Raw genomic sequence first — 19,025 nt, forward strand, 5'->3', positions numbered from 1 at the left:
CATTGCTATCGGGATGCTAAGAGCATTCCATGGAATATAACAAAAAGTGTATCTCGAGCCGGTTTCTCAAACTTACCTACCCCACCTTTAAACATGCTGGGATCTAATTTGGATGGGATAAAAAGTGATTTTAATCTGCATGCTTATGAAAACAATAAATGCATGCATTATGACGAGTGACTTTCAAAGACACACACATTCACTCTATTTTTGATTTTCAAGGGTTATTTTGGAGACCCCTGGAATGTCTTTGACTTTATCATTGTCATTGGAAGTGTGGTGGACGTGATGCTGAGTGAAATTGATGTGAGTATTATTGCATTGCTCTGTTTTCCCCGTTTTGTCCCACAAAGATAATATGCTTGAAACTAAGTATGAAAGGCTTTTGTGCCTCTCCATTTGTCATATTTGTAGTTCTGTTGTTGGGTAATGGAACAGTGACTTTGTGGACAGGTGTTTCCTATCAACTGATTTTCAGATTCCTAAAGGTTCTACTAGCTAAGAGGTTTTTAAAGTTTTATTATTGAAACACGGTTTAGTAAATTACCTGTTTGACAATAGGCAGTAGTAACTGAGAATTCAGGAATAACTTAACGTTCAAACTAAATGGCGGGTGGCTGGGGATGTGTGTGTGTGTGTGTGTGTGTGTGTGTGTGTGTGTGTGTGTGTGTGTGTGTGTGTGTGTGTGTGTGTGTGTGTGTGAGAGAGAATGTTCTGTGAGCTCTGTTTTGTCATCTCTGTAAACTCCTTCTCCTTTTATTAATATCCTCCAGGTGTAACATTTTTACACGGGCTTCTTGGGGTTTTTTCTTCAACTTTTTGAATTACTCCCAGATAATTCATGTATGCTAGAGGTCTCTTAAGCCAGAACTTGGGAGAAGCGTTTCATGTTATGTTGGTATTATGTATAGTAATAAGTTCAAAAATAATTAAATCAAATGAAATTGACATCAAATGAACATGTATTGAATGTGATTTGAGAGTTTTCACAATGTAGCCAGTAGGTTTCATTAAGATAAGATAAGATCTTTAATGTGTCATTGTACAAGTACAACGAAATTACAATGTGAACTCAAGGTGCCAACGCGCAACAACAAGACAATATAAAAATAAGAAATGGGACTTAAATAGACATGAAAGGGAATATGTACATAAATAAATAATTAATTATGAATGAATGGTGACTGATATATTTTCCTCTGCTTTCAATGGCGAAGCCTTTATCTCTCACCGTCACATGTTTTGCCACAGACACACATTCCCTTCCTCTCACTGAATGTGTTCTTCCCTCCCACAGGCAGCTCTGGCCTCCTCTGGAGGACTTTACTGTCTCCATGGCTGTTCTGTAACTATTCACGTGCTTCACTTTTGCATGACATTGACATGTTGCATGAATTTTGTCTGAACAATGATACAACTAACAAAGGTATAAAAGGCAGAGCTCGTTTTCAAACGGCATGATAGGGCTAAGATGATTGTAAAATCCATCTTACAAACCTTGCAATGTATGTGTGTGTGTGTGTATGCACATCCTTTGCACTCCTCCAACACTGTTTATAGAAAACTAACAGAAACCCTTTCCAACAGGGTGCTAGTGGAGTACGCGCAGTTCTCCAGTGTGTGTGGCACAGAATGTGCACAGGGGAGTCTCCCTCCGCAGCCAGTTGGCGTAGTTTTGGCACAATTCTGTTGTACACACCGACGTTAACAGCAGCCCCGTCTGTGCACACGGCGCCTTCTGGAAAAGCTTCACAAGTCCGTCGGTACGCAAAGGCGCTTAGTGACACAAGTGACATTACGCATTTCAGGCCGGCAGTCAGAATCACCAGTGATATCGGAAATATAGTTTAGAACTAAAATAGATTGATATGTATGTAAGTGTATATAATGTACTGTGATGTATTCCTCTCCTAAAAGGCAGTTTAGTTGCTTGTTTTGACATAACACCGTGGTTAGCAGAGCATGGATTAATCCAACCCAGTCTCACGACATTTCATCTATTGATTCGTGTCCACCAACACGATTTTCCCCTTTTCTTCGTGTCACACAGAACGATTTTAAAAGCAATGTATTTCTATTGGTAGTATGTTTCGTGCCTGCACCACGTCTTTGTGTCCGTTCGGGTCTTGGAAGACCGGAAGCTGTGGGGTTGATTAAAACATCTTCTTACTCAATATCAAGCCACGATTATTGTTTTTATTTTAAAACTTATAATGTCTGACTTTTTTTGTCGTCTGTGAGGAAAATAAATGGGGCTCAGAGCCTCAGAATAATGAAATCTGTATTTTTTGTAATCTTTTTTTCCTTCTAATTTGTTATTCTTTTCTAAAAAACACACTGTTATTTACTCACCAATAACACACAATTATCCTTGTTTTTATTTATTTGTTTAATTCCATAATCTCTGGCTTTTTTGGCGTCCGTCGGGAACTGAATTTCAAAATAAAAAGAACCGGAAACAGACGTAGGCCTACAAGGGACATTTCGAGCATCATTGCGATACACAGCCACTGAACTGATTACCCAAGATCCTCAGCTATGGTTTAAGCTCGCTGATTGGATGTTTTAGCCGCAATGCACGTTGGGATATGGTGTTAATGCGATATGAAATCCGAAAAACATTTCGGAGTTTAGGATTGCCGAAGACACTACACTACCCACAATCCCCAGCTATCGTTTGGGACTACAGTCCCCGTGATTAATCTTCAAGCTCTGGGATGGGATGTTGGAGTGGCAGTGCGCCAAGGTTACGCCGAGCGTCAAGCTTTTTGAAATGGAACGAAACCACGGCAGACTATCCAAAACTGGACTCGAACGTCCCCCCAGAACTACATATGCTGGCTATTCTGTTTCGCAACATGTTCTATAATAATAATAATAAATTAATTTTTTGTTAGCGCTTTTACAGGTGCTCAAAGACGCTTTACAGATATAGTGAAAAGAAAATAACAAATAAATATATATAGTTAAAGTTAAAGTCAAATAAAACAAAAACAATCACACATTAAAAGCCAGATTGAAGAGGTGAGTTTTTGTGAGTTTTTTTAAGGTGGTGAGGTCAGTGCAGTCTCTGATGGGTTGGGGGACTGAGTTCCAGAGAGAGGGGGCGGCGACGGAGAAGGCTCTGTCCCCCCAGGTCCGGTGATTGATGCGGGTGGGGATGGATTGGATGTTGGCTTCTGATGAGCGGAGGGAGCGGGAAGGGGTGTGGTGGTACAGCAGGTCTGTGAGGTAGTGAGGGGCCTGGTTGTTGAGGGCTTTGTGAGTAATCAGGAGGATTTTGAAGTCGATTCTTTGACGGACGGGGAGCCAGTGGAGGTTCTGGAGGATGGGAGTGATGTGGTCTCTGGAGCAGGTGTGGGTGAGGACGTGGGCAGCAGAGTTCTGGATATGTTGGAGTTTATTGAGGAGGTTGGATGGTATGCCGTAGAGCAGGGGTGCCCAACCAGTCGATCGGTCGATCACGGGGAGATTCCCAGTTGATCGCGAGATGTGTCTAAAAATAGAACAACAATATTCTGTTTTATCGTTAATGTCCTATAACATAATCCTCCTGTGCCAGAATAATGCACTTGAACGCATCAAAGCTTTGTGATTGGCCGGCGTGACCCCATGTGTCGGGGCGTGGCTTTATGGCAGAAGCAAAAAAATCCCAATATATATCATTTTCACTCCGAGTGGGAGGATGATTATTTTTGTATCTATTCCAATTCAAAGTCCATCTGTCTCATCTGCAATGCGAGCGTGGCTTTATCGAAGAAGGGTAATTTAGGAGCGGCATTTCAAAACAGTGCACAAATGCTACGAGATGGAATTCCCTCCTAATTCTGCCCTATACGCTCCCAAAAGGGGAGGGACCTGAAAAGACAGCTAAATGCACAGCAGTCCATTTTCACCAGGCCCAACAACAAGAGCAAGGCTGCTACCATAGCATCTTATCGTGTCAGTCACGTTCTTGTGAAACCCATGAAGTCTTTCAAAGACGGCGAAGTTGTGAAAGAAGCATTCCTGGAGGCTGCCAACGCGCTTTTTGGGGACAGTAAAAATAACAGTGTTACGAACCCAGATACTTAGGATGTGTTGCACAATTGCACGACCCGGGAGACAGAGGTAAAGTATTTGTAAGATACTTTATTTTCCAAATACAGCATTGAACAACAAAAAAGGTAACCATTAAATCTCTAGCCGAGATGACAAAAATTGAGAACAAAAAATGAAAGCGCTCACGTAGTGAGGAATCAAACTTTTCAAGAGCACAAGGAGCATAGACCTGACCAAGGCAAGAGACAATAGCAAAGCACTGACCATGGCAAAAGACGAAAACGAACTGACACTGAACACTGGGAGACAGGGGAATTTAAACACAGGGTAACAAGACACAGGTGGGAATAATCAGGGGCGGGACTGACGCTGATTAGCACAGGAGACGCAGAAGGGGTGACAGGTGAAAACAATCAAGAAATTACACACACCAGGGAAACTAACGACAGACAGGAATACACAGGGAAAAAAGACCAGACAATACACAGGGAGGAAAACATGACAAGGAGAAAAGCAAAACACCCACTACCAGACACACAAAACTAAAAACGTGACACAACACAAGAATCGTGACAAACAGTAGCATTTCAACAGGTTTTTGATATCATAAAAACTCAAGTTAGATACCGTTATTAATCAGCTGTAAGTTTTAGTTTGTTTAAACTTATTCATTATAATTATTGTACAAAATGGTATAAGAATGCAAACAATAAGATCTGTTCTTTTTACATTGATTATAGTCTATTATCAATTCAGGTTAAGAAACTAGTGTTGCTAGCATCCTATTTTAAAGGCATTTCTTGTTATACTCTACTGAAATGCAACAAAAAAAGGGTTTGATTCTATTAATTTGGTATTTTTTATTGCACTTTGGCAGCAGATTCCTGTGTAGCTTCAGATCTGAGTTGTTTTATTAGTAAGCCTAATTTATACTTTTGTAGCAACACTATTTTTAAATAATGGCAAAGAAAGGGTTCAGAGTATTTTCTTTTTTTCCTGTGTCATATGTGGGAGCACTGATCAATGTCTCTTGAAAACATTACCCACTGTAGTATGTGACGTGTGAATACACTCCAACTCTGTATCAACAACACTGTTGTGTAACTTCAGTTAAATACTTGTGTGTGTGTAGATTACAAAGAGGTAAGATAAAGGATCTGCAGTATTTTATGAAGTATTAATCGTACAAAGGTCAGTTTTATACAAGTAGAAGTGTGTATTTACCTGGAGGCTGTCAGTAATGGCTACACCTCTCTATTTGGACTGGTAGATCTCGGCAGACTGGCAACTTTAAAAGTAGCTCTCGGTTCAAAAAAGGTTGGGCACCCCTGCCGTAGAGGATGCTATTGCAGTAGTCAAGTCGTGATGGGATGAATGCATGAATCAGGGTTTCAGCAGCAGAGGAGGAGAGTGATGGGCGGAGACGGGCAATGTTTTTGAGGTGGAAAAAGGCGGTCCTGGTGATGTGATTTATGTGGTGTTTGACTTTGAGCTGACTGTCGAAAATGACTCCGAGGTTGCTGATGTGAGGGGGGGAGATAGAGTGTGGCTGTCAATGGTGAAGTTGAAATTCTGGATGGCTTTGGTATGGGATGGGGGGCCGATGATGATGATGTCTGATTTGGCACTGTTCAGTTGGAGATTGTTTGTTTGCATCCATGCTTTTATTTCTGAGAGACAGTTGGTGAGAGTGGAGTGTGTTGTGGGGGAGATGGTTTTTGTTGAGATATAAATTTGGATATCATCGGCGTAGCAGTGAAATTGAAGGTTGTGGCAACGAATGATTATGCCAAGGGGGAGCATGTAGAGGATGAAGAAGAGGGGGCCAAGCACTGAACCATGGGGGACGCCTTCGGACAGAGGAGCAGTGGAGGAGGTACAGTTGTTGATGTTGATAAACTGATGTCTGTCGGTGAGGTAGGATTTCAGCCAGGAGAGTGCAGTGTCAGTGATGTTGAGTGATGATTCGAGGAGGGACAGCAGGATGGTGTGGTTGATGGTGTCGAATGCTGCGGTGAGGTCAAGGAGGATGAGGATGTTCAGGTTGCCGGAGTCAGAGGAGAGGAGGAGGTCGTTTAAGATTTTCAGAAGCGCTGTTTCGGTGCTGTGTTTTGACCGGAAACCGGATTGAAATGGCTCAAAGAGGTCATTGGAGCTGAGGTGGGATTTTAGTTGTGAGGCAATGACACGTTTAAGTATTTTTGACAGAAAGGGGAAATTTGAGATGGGCCGGAAGTTGGACATGATGTCAGGTGTGAGTCCAGGTCTTTTGAGAATGGGTGTGACAGCAGCCAGTTTGAGAGAGGGGTCTGATCTGAGGGAGGAGTTAATGATGGTGGCGATGAGTTGGGAGATGGCAGGGAGGCTCTCTTTAACAAATTTGGAGGGCATTGGGTCAAGTGGTGGAGTTAATTCCAGTCATGAAGTCGGACAGTTGCATGGGGGTCACAGGGGAGAAGTGGGACAGGGGCTGTGAGGTGAATGGGGGGGAGCCAGGAGGGGGGGTGGGCGGTGCTGATGAGCATGGCCGTATCCACCATTGAGGTCACCGAGGTCCGGACCTCGGTAATATTTTTTGAGCTGTGTATACCAAAACTTGTGAAATAATTGCACTAAACGGGGTTCTTTGTAGTACTTCCATTTACTGACGATGGGGGTGCTGCATAACTACGCAGCCTCGATTGAAGCAAAGAAGAAGACGAAATGTATCAACAAACCACCGTAGCCCGTAGATGTATCGGAACAGCGGAGGAGTGATGAAGTATCTAGAGATCTGAGTCCAGCGGAGAAGTGATGAGGTATCTAGAGATCTGAGTCCAGCGGAGGAGTGATGAGGTATCTAGAGATCTGAGTCCAGCGGAGGAGTGATGTGGTATCTAGAGATCAGAGTCCAGCGGGCTGCTTTGTTTCTGTTCATCAGGACATCATGACCAGCAGATCCTGTGTGAACGCTCTACGTTAGTCAGTGGCCGTCCGACAACATGCACATTAACTTATATTGCAGCTATAGGCTATACTTTGGTTTAAATTGCGTGAATAAACTAGCTAGAGAGCTAAAGTTAATTACATTCATCCAATGTCAGAAGGATTACCTTTTAACAAACGTTGTAATGCTTTTCTTTCATTTCAATTTGAGTAAAACATTGAAGATATAACATTGTATTGTTTTCTTTTTACACTGACTCAGATATAATGAAAAGACTACATCAGTCGAAGCTCAGCTTTGGTAAGGAAGAGACAGGACAGGCAGAGAGAAAGAGAGAGAGAGAGAGAGAGAGAGAGAGAGAGTGATGGAAGTCAGGGAGGAACTGCAGGTACAGTCACACAAAGGATTGTAGGCTTAATAACCCCATCTATTTACCTATCCATCCGTCCATCTATCTATCTATAACAATAGTCTTCATTTACAATAGGCATAATTTTAACTACACACATCTATTGCAGTTATAATGTCATAATAACTAGACCCTCCAGAAAAACGCGATCGCAGAATTTACCGCATAATCAGCAAAATGGCGCAGATTTTTAAAAGGCTGCATATTTATCAAAAGTTCGCATAATCCCCGCATTTTTCCACACAAAGTTGAAAAAAAAAAAGTTAACTCTTCTTGACGTGAAGTAGTGATGATGATGACGTGACGTCATCAGCTCGCGCATCACAGAAGGTAAATAACACCGTAGAGCGAACGTGTGGAACTCACACTACGAACATTTCTGCTAAAGACCGGGCAAAGCAGTACCCCGATGTCTTTCACAAAAGTTGGGGAAAACCATTCTGCACCCCGTGCAACTGTGTGTTGGAGCATACGTCTTAGAGAAAATCGACGGTGACGACCCACTATGATTCATTCAAACATTCGAGAATGCTTTCTGCTGCTGCGGACAAGAAAGCCAAACGACTCACGCTCACCGAGGCATCAACCTCCAAAACTCTTTCGAGGGCTACAAGAAACGAAGTGAGTAGCCTACAAGATTGAAGCTGGTCAGATAACGAACGAGTAAATGAAAACAGAATGAGGCGGAGATGTGTGTGTGTGTGTGTGTGTGTGTGTGTGTGTGTGTGTGTGTGTGTGTGTGTGTGTGTGTGTGTGTGTGTGTGTGTGTGTGTGTGTGTGTGTGTGTGTGTGTGTGTGTGTGTGTGTGTGTGTGTGTGTGTGTGTGTGTGTGTGTGTGTGTGTGTGTGTGTGTGTGTGTGTGGGTGGGTGGGTGGGGGTGTGTGTGTGTGTGTGTGTGATTAAAGTAGCCCAATTGATTTTACAATAAATAAACATTGAATGTGTTTAATTGAATAGGAAAGGGGTTTAATGTTAGTGGCAGGTTGTGTGTGAGAGAGAATAAATAAGACAGCCCAATATTTAAAAATAAATCTATTCTTTTTCGCAACTTTCCGCATATTTTGCAACTTCCCGCAATTTCACCGCATAAAATCACATAAAAACCCTGCATGTTTAATCGCATAATCAAAGATTTTAGCCCGCATAATCAAGGATTTTTGCCCGTGTTTTTCTGGAGGGTCTAAATAACATACATCTATTGCAGTTATGGTGTCATAATAACATACAATTGTATAAAACACAATTTGCTTACATCTTTGTTCTCTTTTGAGAATCAAACAAACAAGTGAAATGAACTAAATGGCTGAATTGCTTTTAATTCACTGGCAGGAGCGACAAGTGAGGAGGAGCAAAACGTGAACGAGGAGGGAGAGATTGAACAAAGAGAAAGAGAAGAGGACAGAGAGAGTAATGAACAGGAAGAAGACAGAGAGACTCAAGAAGATGGAAGAGAGGCTGCAGGTTATGGAAAGGAGAGAGACATGGAAAATGAATGTTGACAATGTTTTGTGATCATTTTAGCCTCTTCTGCATGTCCAGATAATTAATAGCAACAATCAACTGATTCTTATGCATTACACTTTCAAAAATAATTGATGCTGCAGCCCACTGACATGGTTTGAAATCAATATATTATCCAATTTGTGACGCCGCACAGGACTTAAAAAGCACCTAACTAGATCATGAAAATCCCCAAATCTCGGGGGGTATACCTCCGAACCCCAGTAGCATGTTTGGACCTCGGTATTTAGGAAATCCTGGATACGGCCCTGCTGATGAGGGTGTCAGATTGTTGTAAATGTTGCTGATTTTGGTTTGGAAAAACGAGAGGAAGGAGTTGCACTGTTCGGTGGTGAAGGACGAGGTGGCGTTGTCACAGGGTTTTAGAAGTTTGCTGATGGTGGAGAACAGACGCTTGGGGTTGCTGGAGCCAGACTGAATGAGTTGTGAGTAGTAATTAGTCCGGGCTGCTTTGAGTGCGTTACTGTACTGCTGGAGATAGTCTTTGTAGATTTGAAGATGGACGGTTAGTGTTGTTTTCTTGTGTTGGCGTTCCAGTTGACGTTTCCTTGATTTCATTTAGCCGAGTACGGGGGTATACCAGGGGGCGGAGTGTATGAAAGAGACATTTTTTGTTTTTGTGGGGGCCAGTTCATTGAGACAGAAGGAGAGGGTGCTGTTATAATAGTCCACAAGTTCAGATGGGTTTTCAGAAAGTGGGAGGGGGGAGGAGAGACAGACATCTTGCAGGTAATGGAGGCAGTGATTGCTGAAGGTGAGATGGATTTGAGATTTCTGTAGGTTATTGTGCGTTTTTGCTTTTGGGCGGGGATGGGGATGTTGATGTCCATGATGATGGCCAGGTGATCAGAGGTGTGGAGATTGAGGCTGGACAGATGATGGATGGTGAGACCAGTGGAGCAGACCAAGTCCAGGATGTGACCACGGCTGTGTGTTGGGAAGTTGATGTGTTGAGAGAAGTTGCAGCAGTGAAGGGTTTCCTTGAATTCAGAGGCATATTTGCAGGTTGGGTCGTCAACATGAATGTTAAAATCACCTAAGAGGACAACAGATGGGGATATGGCAGAAAGCTGAGTGAGAATGTCAGAGAGGTCGGAGAGAAAGGAGGGGTTTGGCTTCGGGGGACGGTAGATGATGGCTGTGACCAGGGGAGTGGGACCAGAGAGTTTGAAGATCAGGGGCCGTATTCACAAAGCATTTTATCTTACCGCTAGGAGTGCTCCTAACTCGCGCTAAAACATTTTACGTAGGAGTTTTTTCTTAAAAGTTATTCACAAAGCCGCTGAGACCTACTCATACTAAGGATAAATCACTAAGAGTGACGCGCCGTTGCTATGGATTACGTTGATTCTCGTGCATGAGTTTAGAAGCGGTCAGTACGGTGATTGGTTGTTCAGAGCAGGCAGTCTCGGTGAAAGTCATCCGCAACATCCCACAAACGAGCCCACTAAATCACCGAAAAACAAGGAAATAGCCTAGGCTAGAAATGTATTCCTATCAAATAGTTATGGACAGTGCAGTTAGCAGAATACACGCATGATGACAAGTTTGTGCAGACCACGATAATGACGTTGTATATGCACGTTAAAGAGAGAGAGAGCAAACAATACAAATACGTAAATTGCATTAAATCAAGGGGGCAATTAAAAGCACCCTGCAAACTATTATCCAATGAGCATATTTCCAGCACTTAAACACTTTCAATAACAGCCCATACCGCCGTTAAAGCCCCCCTATCATGATGAATGAAAACAATCTGCGTGTTGATGGAATGTACTTTCTTTCTATTGACGAACACGTCCTCATCTTTTGATGGCGCAATTATTTTTATGTGCGTCCCGTCAATAGCACCGACCGCACCGGGCATACCTGCAATTGCCATGAAGTTGGCTTTGATCCTGTGTAGTTGTTGATTGTCCAAAGGAAACCGGATAAACTGTTGGATGATATGTGGTCTAGAGAGCGCGCTGATGGTTTGGTTTATGGCACGGCTGACTGATGGTTGCGATATTCCTAAATCGTCGGCATTGCAAAGTTGCATTTTCCCTGTTGCTAAATATCGTAGTGTTGCCAAACATTTTATTTCCGGACTAATTGGGTTATTCCTGTTAGTCGGGGATGTTATTGCATCCTGTACTAATTCCACAACAAGTTTGATACCCTCACGATTTAGCCTATATCTCTTGATCAATTCACAGTCTTCCATTGTCTCCAAAACATTTCGTCTTGCTGCCATTTTCAGATTCTTTGTGAATCGGTCTTACTGAGTTAGGAGTCCTCTCGAGGACGTTTAAGCTCTCCTAAACTTAGGTGCTACTTTTAGGCCAAACATACTTTGTGAATTGCTCTTAGTGAATAAAATTAGGAGTCCTAAATGTAAGACTGACACGCCCATTATGTTTAGGAGTTTCTCCTAAATTCGCCAGTTAGGAGCTACTTTTAGCCCTAAGATCCTTTGTGAATACGGCCCCAGGTGTTCAAATGAAAAAACATCAGGGATGGGGATTATGGTAGCTTTTATGTCCTTTCTGATAATAGCAGCTATACCACCACCCCGCCCTTGTGGGCGAGGTTTGTCAATGTATGTGAATCCTGCTAGGGTGATTTGATTTAAAGAAAAATAGTACAGGTTTTTTTGCCACGTTTCGGTCAAATCAAATCAAAACAAATTGTAATTATATAGCAAATTTTTAAATTATTTTTGGTTGAGCCAAAGTGATGTACATACAGTATAATAAAAATACCCTACAGTAAAGTCAGATACAGAAAGTCCAGGTTATTGTCTTTAATTCATTCATTCAGAATGTGGCTTTTATTGTGGATGGAGCGTGTGTTGAGCAAGGCTGCTCTGAGGTGACGTTGCATTGGGAGGGGTTGTGTGGACCGGGGGAGTGGAAGGAGATTGATCAGATTCACGTGTTGTTTGTTGTGATGGCGTAGTGTGGGCGTGTGACAGGACCGAATGGACGGGATGGAGTGTGGAGACGTGGTATGAAATAAAAACTTACGGCCAGAACCTCTGTGTGGAGGACGGCGTTTGCGGAGTATTTCATTATCTGCGAGGATGCAGTCCGCAGGCAGGCGGCTACCAATTAGATCCAATATAAAAGTCAGCCGAATTAGTGTTGATACTGCCAGGAGACGTATTGTGTGAAGAGAAATTGAAGATGTTTTTTAATTGCTGATATATTTATGATCCACGTCACGTATTCAGTTTCCGTGGCAGTTCTTCCAATTTGTCTAGAAGTCTTCTAATCAGGGCTCTATAAATAAATAACTACGGCAGATCTGTAATATTTAATGCAGCCAAACCGTGTATTACAATGCCGTTATGTGATGACTTTCAAAGAGAAAAGCAAGCACAATAAGAATAAAGTATTCTTTTATTTTATTTTATATTTTTCGGATTTCATATCGCATTAACACCATATCCCAACGTGCATTGCGGCTAAAGAATCCATTCACCGAGCTTCTAGCTGAGGATCTTGGGTAATCAGTTCAGTGGGTGTGTGGTGTGTATTGCAATGATGCTCGAAATGTCCCTTATAGGCCTACGTCTGTTTCCGGTGACATTATTTTGAAATTCAGTTCCTGAGGAACGGCTAAAAAGCCAGAGATTATAGAATTAAATGAATAAATAAAAACAAGGATAACTGTGTGTTATTGGTGAGTAAATAACAGTGTGTTATTTAGAAAAGAATAACAAATTAGAATGAAAAAAAGATTTTTAAAAATACAGATTTCAGTATTTTGAGGCTCTGAGCCCCATTTATTTTCCTCACTGACGACAAAAAAAGTCCGACATTAATACGATTTAAAATAAAAACAATAATCTTGGCTTGATATTGAGTAAGAACATGTTTTTTATGAACCAAACAGCTTCCGGTCTTCCAAGACCCGACCGGACAAAAAGACGTGTTGCAGGCACGAAACACACTACGAATAGAAATACATTGCTTTTAAAATCGTTCTGTGTGACACGAAAAAAGGGGATAATCGTGTTGGTGAAGACAAATCAATAGATGAAATGTCGTGAGACTGGGTTGATTAATCACAGGCTCTTTGCCAGGCTGCTGGTGGGATTTGCTATTTGATTCCAGTGAATCAAAGAAGTGTTCAGTTTTTTTACCAGCATGCACGTTACATTATCTATCCAGCTTTCTGGACAGAGGCAGCAGACAATCTGTGCCAGCACAACTCTCAGCAGATCACACTGAGGCTGAGGGTTCCAGTTGAACCCTGTCTGTATGTCCGTCAGCCTTGCACCCATCTGATCTCACGCACCCCCAGGTGATCACATGACAGCTATGCTTCTCTCTCTCACCCACTGTTTTAAATGAAGGTGCAACAACCTTCTTGTCAAATAGGGTCAGTGAACCCTTCTGGTCTGGCCCCTATCGAGGGACCACAAGGATCTCTTGCCCCGACTACAAAAACTCTCCCAGAGTCACGCAAATCCCCCCTCCCCATAAAGGCCCATGCATTTGCAAATTGATATAACCATATAGCCCTTCTTGGCACAAATGGGGTTGTCATCCTTCAATGGATAAGGCACTTAATCCTACTTTTTAGTTTTGTTTATCTGCATTATAGAAATGTTCCTATTGTTTGATAAATCTCTCGTTCTGCTTCTCATGCAAGTGTTTTTAATGGAATGACCAAATATGGATGTGTTCACTAACAGTTTGGAACGTGAGCATAAAAACATTTTTTAAAAAGCCATTCTTAATAAATGCAGCTTTAAATAAATATTTATAATTCTACAGGCAGTGGATCCAATGCAAGCAATTGCGGTGAGATGCTTGAATGTTTTTAAATCCAGTTTTTTATTTTATTTTGGAATATCATGTGATTTATAAAAAGTCCTTCATCTCTTTGACAAGTCTTCTGAAAACATGAGCGTGTCAGTCACATTCTTCAGACTGTTTCGGGTCATGCGCCTAGTGAAACTTTTGAATCGCTCTGAAGGGATTCGGAATCTTCTGTGGACCTTCATCAAATCCCTTCAGGTCAGTAACAACTCTGATCAGATTCAGCCAGTTCAGAAATTAGGCATCCATCTGACAGTGTTACTGCTTGTTGTGTTGCAGGCTCTCCCCTATGTGGGCCTGCTCATTCTCATGCTATTCTTTATATACGCTGTGGTTGGAATGCAGGTACACACACACACACACACACACACACACACACACACACACACACACACACACACACACACACACACACACACACACACACACACACACACACACCATCCGTTATTGATAATTATATGATGGGCATTTTCAGTTTTTTTATTTCTGGCATGTGTGGATTAATATGAAGCTTTAGTTTTCAACATATGGGCCAGTACTAATCGATTGGTGAGGCTGAGCCAAGGATCTTAATCGAAGCGAGAAATAGCTTCTCATTTAGAACCATCCCAATGTCAATGTGTGGATATTTTTTTGAATCTCAAGGTCAAACTCAATGAACCGGAGAAGGAGAAAGAGCATCTAAATAACATTCCGTTCTTTCTAACTTACACAACATGTGCAAATAAAAAAAGCAGGTTTTAATAAAATGATAATGAATTTAAACAGATTTGAATGTTTTAATACATATTATACTTTGTAACAAATAACCATAGTTTAAGCAAGATACAAATCAGTGTAATGATTGTAATGGATCACCCAAGGGCTAAAAACACTCTGCCCGTAGTTAAGAAGACCCAGAGTGCTAAACAGCTTACCCAATGTGTTGTTTCATTTTTTATTATTTTATCTAAATAAAACATTTTTCCTGCAGATATTTGGAAAAATTGCGTTGGTTGACGGCACATACATCAACAGGAACAACAATTTCCAGACCTTTCCTCAGGCTGTGCTGCTGTTATTCAGGTTGGTGCTATGTCTTCTTCTGTTACTACACACCATTATGATTATGATTATTATGAATATCATTATTGTTATAATTATTATTATTGTTATCGTAATTAATGATTGTTTTAGATGTGTCTGTGACATGGCTCATGGTTCCATGATTTTACTTTACAAACTATTGGAAGTTGTGTTCAATTGCTGCTCAATAAATGTCACCTCAATTGACCAAATGGGCGCTATGATCAAATGTACACAAAATTGGGTACAGAGATGCATTTCTATTCAGATTTTCTGCCATTTTAATTTGGAAAATGAATTTCTGAAAAGCTAATTTAATCCATAAATTGAGTAACTACATATTTGTGTGCATCATTACTGGTCCAAACTATCAGAGATTATCAAAAGCTTGTTATTCTCCTACATATAAATTATGTATATAAAACTCCCTTTTGGATTTTGGTCTTGACTGACTGCTCTCTGTAGATGTGTTAATGCTTGGTAAGTTTTACTGAAAATAAATCAAATCAAGTGTTTGTCAGTTATTAATCACGGTGTAGCTCGATATTAAACCCATTCTCTAAAGCAAACAGCTAACAGGAGAGCACTGTCACACTGTGTAATGGAGAAGGCCAGATTTGATTTCAATGTGACTTTCAGAGTGTGTGTGATTGAGACCTTTAGATTTGTCTGTTGTGCAGATGTGCGACAGGGGAGGCTTGGCATGAAGTGATGTTAGCATGTATGTACGAGAAGAAGTGCGACCCCAAGTCTGACTACCTGCCCGGGGAGGAGTACACATGTGGATCAAACTTTGCCATCATCTACTTCATGAGTTTCTACATGCTGTGTGCCTTTCTGGTAAAACAACCCACCTTCACACACTCTCAAAACACATCATTACAATACATATCATTTAGCTCAGGGGTTCCCAACCTTTTTTCCCAAGAGCCCCCCCAAATGACTCCTGTTGGAAGTTTCCCCCCCCCCCCACACACACACACACACACAAAGGGGGGGGAAACATCGGTAATTAAAGTGTCAAAGTCTGAAAATGCTACAACTACTGTCACAAACTGGATGAATGTGAAGTATTTTGTTAAAGGAGGATGAAAGCGTAATTAAGAAGCACTATTGGAGTGACTTTGATGGTTATTGGACTCAGGATTAATTCATTTGGATGCCAGCTGTATGAAGAAATTAAAGGATGGCGCAAGTGGAAACAATTCACAAAGGGATTAAACTGTTTAAAACACATGCTCAAAGTAAGCCGGATTTGCTTATTTGGATTCAAAAGTCGTAAATAATCTACAAAATGGAGGAGACCGATCTGAACAGAGGAACTGTGACAAATAATCCAACTGAAACCGGCATGGACAATAACTATGTTTTAAAAATGCGCTTATCCAGAAAAGCATTATACACTTCTGTCTTTTTATGCCTTTAAGAGCTACTAACTTGAATTAATAATTCAGTAATTCAGCATTTCTACGCATGACAACAAACTTTGTCCGTGTTTGGTTCTCTCGCCGCACAGTGAAGCCTTCCCGCATTGACGTCACTTCCGGCTTCCCCCAAAACTTCACAATGAGTCGAAGGAATTTCCCCGCAATGTTCGAAATTATGATATTTATAGGAACGGTATCGCACCTTCTTTTTTAAACTGACGGTTCGAGAGGACTAGTAGCCCAATATTTCATTGCACAACAGTTGTTGGGATGCTGTCACAGGCTCTTTAAACTGTCGCACTTTCTGTTGTTTCTATCGCGCATTGCCGGTATGAAAGGGTCTGTGCCGGAAATATCAAACATTTAATAAAAGTGAAAAACAATGAACAAGACTTAACGTATTAATAATAATTAATTATATTTATTCCGTTTGGATGTAGGATTTTTGACTTAGTTTAGAGCAGTGATCTTCAGCAGAGAGCTAAGCGCTGTCAGACCGGACCTAACCCTGAAAAGTATTATCATCTGAAATTAATCATTATGTTATTCATATTAAATACATATTGTATTTTTACAACTTGTATTTAGAAATACTCTGTTGTAATTATTGATGCATAAATGTGTTCATCCATTCAATGTGGCATCTGCTATAATGGGGTTAATGTATGATATTACTTAATAATACAATACATTATAATATATGATATGATAATTATATTTTAGTTTTATTCATTTCTTATTTCATAGTTTCTCATTATTATTATTTTTATCGCTCATCTTATTTTTGATTTTATTAATCTGTGTGAATCTGTGCTATCCGGTTTTTCAATCTTACCCTGTTGCTGTTTGAACTAGTGAATTTCCCCACGGGGATTAATAAAGGTCCTTCTTATCTTATCTTAATGTATAAATTGATTTACTTCAATCTACTGTACTGTGTAAGACATCCCAACAATATTACAAAAAATATACTGCATAAAGCAAACTATATGCTTTATTTGATCTAAAATATTGATGTTTTTTCATTATAGTAGCCTGTGAAAACCATAACAAATAAGTGATTAAATGCTACAGTATTCAGGAAACACAACTGCAGACCTGCAAACATTGCAAACAGACTAAGTTCTACAACACGCAGTTGTCTTTGTGTATTTGTGAATGAAGCGCCATCTCATGGTTAAATCCTGTGATTGAACAAATGGGGAAATTTGGCAACGCCCTCTAGCAATTTGGCAACATCCCCAGCCACTGGGATCCGCTGGGCTTTTGACTGGGACACACCCATGTGAGTCCTATCTGGAGTGCTACATCTGTAGCACACAACTCACGGTATAAATACTTTATTACTTATCGGATCTCCCCAGAAAGATATCAGCTAGCAAGCTGAGATTCCACAGATTCTAGAAATATAAGTATCATCACTGAGCGATCGAAACTCGCGATAGGGGAAGCAAGCCCAGACATCATACGACGTAGCTTTACGGAGAAAACACGGAAAATATGTCTTAACTTTGCTGATTTTCTGATCAAATGTTTTTTTTGGACGGACACTCCAATTTAAATTGTTTTACGATGTTCAATCTGAATTTACTTTAAAATAAAAAAATCTATATTGATTCTGACTTTTCTACATCCAACTCACAGGTTTATCATTGCCTTGAGAAAAAAGATTATTAATTTACCCCTTTTAGAAGTGATGTTATGTTATTTGTTCTGGGAATGTCATTTTCGAGCCTGAGACCTGAAAATCAGGCTCAGGGGTTAACAGGTTAACTTTTCAATTACTTTAGGCAGATTGGAATGTAAAATACATTTTAGAATTCATCAATAAATTGTAGGCTACATCAAACAGAAAACGAAATAATTAACAATTAAAATAATGGCATTTTTGGAGTGGAAGAAAAACAATTGTTGTTTCATACTAGGTGTAGTTCCAGTAATCCAAAATTCGGCTCACAGATAGCAAATAAGCTTGACTCGGACAAAATACGTCTCAGGATAGTTTGTTTTTTACTTACACAAAAAAGTATCAAATACAAACACATATTCTCTCAGGTCAAAAAACTATGTTGATCGGTGCTTCTTTCTCCTTCTCACACCCCAATCACCAGCAGCTGCCGTTGGCTATAACGTCTCGTAATCACGCACAGCTGTGGTCGTCTATGCCGTCAATTTCACACGGCTGGTTCAAATAAATGATATGATAGCACTAATAACAAAGGTTTATAATATTCAAATATACATTTTAAAATATGGCTCCTACATTTCCGGCCCCTAATTGGCTAGGCGGGGAGCATACCAATTACTAAAAATAAACTTAAATAGGACCATATAATCTAAACATAATTAAGCAACTTTACGAACTTATATTCTTTTACTGGAAGTCCGTTTTTGTTGTCAATATACTTCAGTACAGTAGCACTGTCTGTCCAGAAGATAGATTGCTCCAGCTTAACCTGAAGCTCTCTTCTTAGCATCTTGTCGACCTTGACAGCGACGACTGCTGCTGTCAACTCCATTCTCAGGTTGGTGATGTGTTTCAGTGGAGCGACTCTGGACTTTCCGATCGGCAAGGAAACCTTTATTTTGCCTTGGTTGTTTGCATGATGTAGGTAGCTGATCCATATGCATCCATGCTGGATTCGGAAAAGTGGTGGAGCTGTGCCATCTTCAGGGGTTCAAACCCTGCCGGTTTGACTCATCTCTGCACATAAACAATGACAGCCGCTCAAGGTCGGCCAGCCACTTCATCCATTTCTGGGCCTGCCCACTATCTATCTTCTCATCCCAACCTCTCTTTTCCCTGCAAAGGTCTCTCAGAA

At 40.8% G+C, this 19,025-nt stretch overlaps 1 protein-coding gene across 1 annotated transcript in view; it reads left to right on the forward strand.

Moving 5' to 3' along the window:
* The window catches only part of LOC307039091 (dihydropyridine-sensitive L-type skeletal muscle calcium channel subunit alpha-1-like), a 132,188-nt gene that overhangs the window by 93,712 nt on the left and 19,451 nt on the right, over positions 1-19,025 (forward strand). Inside the window, exons 27-33 of the mRNA XM_079680884.1 lie at positions 223-306; positions 1,298-1,345; positions 13,664-13,690; positions 13,781-13,906; positions 13,988-14,053; positions 14,685-14,776; positions 15,457-15,616. Coding sequence (XP_079537010.1) covers positions 223-306; positions 1,298-1,345; positions 13,664-13,690; positions 13,781-13,906; positions 13,988-14,053; positions 14,685-14,776; positions 15,457-15,616 — 603 coding nt within the window. The remainder of the gene's footprint in view (positions 1-222; positions 307-1,297; positions 1,346-13,663; positions 13,691-13,780; positions 13,907-13,987; positions 14,054-14,684; positions 14,777-15,456; positions 15,617-19,025) is intronic.

Source organism: Notothenia rossii, assembly GCF_949606895.1.
Source record: "Notothenia rossii genome assembly, chromosome: 5".
Taxonomy (NCBI): domain Eukaryota; kingdom Metazoa; phylum Chordata; class Actinopteri; order Perciformes; family Nototheniidae; genus Notothenia; species Notothenia rossii.